The sequence below is a fragment of the Pterocles gutturalis genome, unplaced genomic scaffold (genome assembly GCF_000699245.1).
Source record: "Pterocles gutturalis isolate BGI_N339 unplaced genomic scaffold, ASM69924v1 C12196009, whole genome shotgun sequence".
Lineage (NCBI taxonomy): Eukaryota > Metazoa > Chordata > Aves > Pterocliformes > Pteroclidae > Pterocles > Pterocles gutturalis.
The window spans coordinates 1-3297 of NW_010155690.1; the positions used below are offsets into that span (position 1 = coordinate 1).

Genomic DNA, 3297 nt, shown 5'->3' on the forward strand with positions numbered 1-3297 from the left:
AGCCTGCTAGTGCAGACACCGGGCAGAGCATGAGATGCTTCTGGAATGTGTTCTGTCCCTCCAACTCTACCACCCAAACAAGCAGCAGCAACCAGCAGCAGCATTGTACAAGTCAGAATTGCATGATGATATCCATTGACAACACTTTTCTGAAACTGTGGATTGAACAGAACTCCTGCCCTATGACAAACAGAACAGTAACATGACCTAGTAGGTTTTAAAGATCCTTCTTTTGATATTCTACCCCAAAATTTTGTGCAACTTTAAAAAACAGGCAGGATGAGTGACTGCCTTTGATACTAATAATCTAAATTCTACGCAAGTGAGAATTTGAAAGAGTAATGAATCTCACCAGTTCTTCCCTCAGATTTCCCAACGTTTCCATCTGTTTTGAACGTGCACTTAGCATACTTGAGAGCTTCTCCATCAGAATATCATACTTGCTCCTCCTAACCAAAAAAGAAAATGAATTGACATGTAAGTATGCATATAACTTTACAAACATGAGTTGTACCTTTACAGAAGGTCAGTCACTACAGAAAGTACGCTGAAGTGTTCTCAGACTGTTTTAGGAATTACAGGTTTCTTTTCCCTCTGTGAATAGCACATGAGAGAATTTGTCACTAAGAAGAGACCACAGGTGAGGGAAGAGTGACTAAGCCCAGGCTGTTACTCCCTTGGCAATCCACACAAGCACGAGTTCTAATCATAAACAAGACAGGAAAACAAAAAAAAAACTATCAGAAATTTGTTTGAAGGGAGAATGTTAACAGCATGATTAGTGCTGCAATAAGAAGAGTTAGGCTCATGCAGGCAGGTGAGAGGCACTAGGATACCCCATTGTTTACAGCTCCAGGACAAGAAAGCTTTAAACTGTCCAGCATCTGGAAGAGGAGCTGATAAAGAAACTGAGTCAATACCAGGAAACTTCTGATGGTTCTGTGACAACAGAGCAAACTTTCATCATAGTAGAAGGTCACCAGTGAGACCTTTAAAACATCTGAGCGGCACATACCTATCAACATGAAAGCGAGTCAGAAGCAGAAGAATTGAGTGTTGCTGTGCTCCACTTGGTAGTCTTATGACATGGGACTGCATTGTTATGAGACCATTTCTGTCCAATACTCTTCGGTGATAATGAATTTTTCCAGCATCCACTCTAAGAAAAAGATGGCAAGAGATCTATAGGCATACAAACTTATGTAAATAAATTCTAATTATCCAGTATCCCAATACCCTTTACCTACGGGGTACATAAATTACCCTTTACCTAAATTACCTGTGGTCTTAGTGACATATTAATTTTCAAAGTGAAAATTTCAAAATTTGGAAGTGCCAAAATGAAGATAACCTGTGACACTGATTTTCATAGTTAATCCAATTAAACAGAGAGAAACACCTCTGATCTTCACCTACAGTCTCTATGCACAATCACAGCATCATGACACGGTTTGATAAGACAGCTGAACCAGTATTGTATCCCCACTCCCTCTTTCTTCTTCCTCTCTTTCCAACTCCTGACTACACCACGATCACTGTCCTCCTTGCGATAGCTCTGGTATTGATCTCGCTCCTTGGTGAGCTGACTCAGGCCACCAAACTGGCAGAAAAGTATCCACAAAAGATTTCCTTCCCACATCCATCATCTTAGTTGCCTAGAAGAGCTTCCTGGGTGGCAAAAACCAAAAAACAGTGTGATCTGCAAGTCACATATGCTTCATCTCCCCAAAACAGTGAATCATTAACAGCACTGCTAATACCCCCAGAACTGCAACACAAACCTCGTGTTCCCTCAGAGGCTGCGTGACGCTCATTCATCAACAAAATACAGGGTCTAGTTTGGGAGCTGGTGGCTCAGGCTCCCTTTCAGGTCACGTAGAGAAAGATGTCACCCAGAGCAAATGCTGGGGACAAAAGGAGAATGTCCCAGAATCTCTCCAGAACTTGGGCAGGGTAACATGTTTACTCAGCAGTTTAGAAAAGGAAATGAAAATTGCCCTTCCATCCCAAAGCTGAAGAAAGCAAGTGATTTAGAGAAAGCAAGAACTTCCACGAATTAGAAACCTCTGTAGTGACCCCACAGACAATCTCTGGTCCCACCAGAAAATACCAGGAAATATATTGAACTGAAGGAAGAGACCAGTACAGTACACTTCCAGCGATACGGGCTCCAAGCACCAAGGGCTCCTGGTAGTAAGGATGAGGAACTACCAACACAGACATGAGTTGAAATCAGCACACAGGAAAACTCAAGTGGACAAAACTTTGTAAGTAACCAGTGGAAACATGTTAGCTTCGATTTCATCCATCTAGTAAGATACAAACTTACTTGAAAGCCCCGCTGTGAAGGTCCCTCTGCAGCTCTCCCTGCCACCTCGCACGCCCTAAGCGCTCCAGTATGCAGTAGGAGAAGTCAGGGAGTTTTAAGTCGGGGTCCCCCTCCCAGCCTATCAAAGCTCTGTAACGCTGGTCTTGGGAAGCAACAATGACTAGCTTCTCTCCCCATCTACCAAACAGAAGGGAAAGCATTAAAATATTATTAGTTCCATAAAAACAGACAGGTCATAACTTCCCCCTCCCCAAACACCATTCTTGATATAATCTGCACAAACTGAGTGAGGACTAAATTTTAAAATGGAAGTTATAAACCTTTTAATGCCAGATATAAGGGTTTCACTCACTTTTCAATAGCTTCTACGTAAGTATAACAAGGCTGCAAATCCTTCCTCCTTATCTGATCAGTGATATCTACTCTCTCTTTAAAATACTGGCAGGACCCTTGTATGCCATCTTTATTATCCAAAATCATGTGGACGGGATAAATATCATCTGAAGGTACGGGATCTCTTTTGGTTTCCAGTATTCCTGTTTCAAGGTCTATTTCTTCATATCTGAAATGAAAGCAGAGAGCCAACATTTAACCAAGAAGGGGAATTCGGAACTGAAATGTAAGATTGTCACAAACAATATCGATACCTCCATCAAATATCTTGGAAAAATGAAACTCTTTCAAAACCTAAAAACTGGAAAACCACGAAGAGCAGCCCTGCACTCCTGAAGCACACCCAAACCCTCTCAGCATACCCAGCACACCAGGCAGAGGGAGGGGAATACACGGTGTGATGTTCACAAATCCAAGGATACTGAAGCGGCGGGAACAAAAGAACCACAGGTAACTGCTGGGTTCCAGAGAACAGGCACATCCGCCCCGCCGAACCGGGTCACACACACCAGTCAGCCCCTGGGAGGGAAATCCAGCCCGGCCCCCTGCACAGGAGCCTTCCGAACCACCCCCGC

At 43.2% G+C, this 3297-nt stretch overlaps 1 protein-coding gene across 1 annotated transcript; it reads right to left on the reverse strand.

Moving 5' to 3' along the window:
* Positions 1-352: 352 nt before the first annotated feature.
* LOC104471069 (general transcription factor 3C polypeptide 1-like) lies at positions 353-2891 on the reverse strand (the record flags this gene model as incomplete). The annotated part of the gene is made up of 4 exons (XM_010086260.1): positions 353-449; positions 1016-1159; positions 2330-2506; positions 2682-2891. Coding segments are annotated over 4 exons (628 nt in total), but the record flags the coding sequence as incomplete, so codon positions are not given.
* Between the last annotated feature and the right edge of the window lie 406 nt (positions 2892-3297).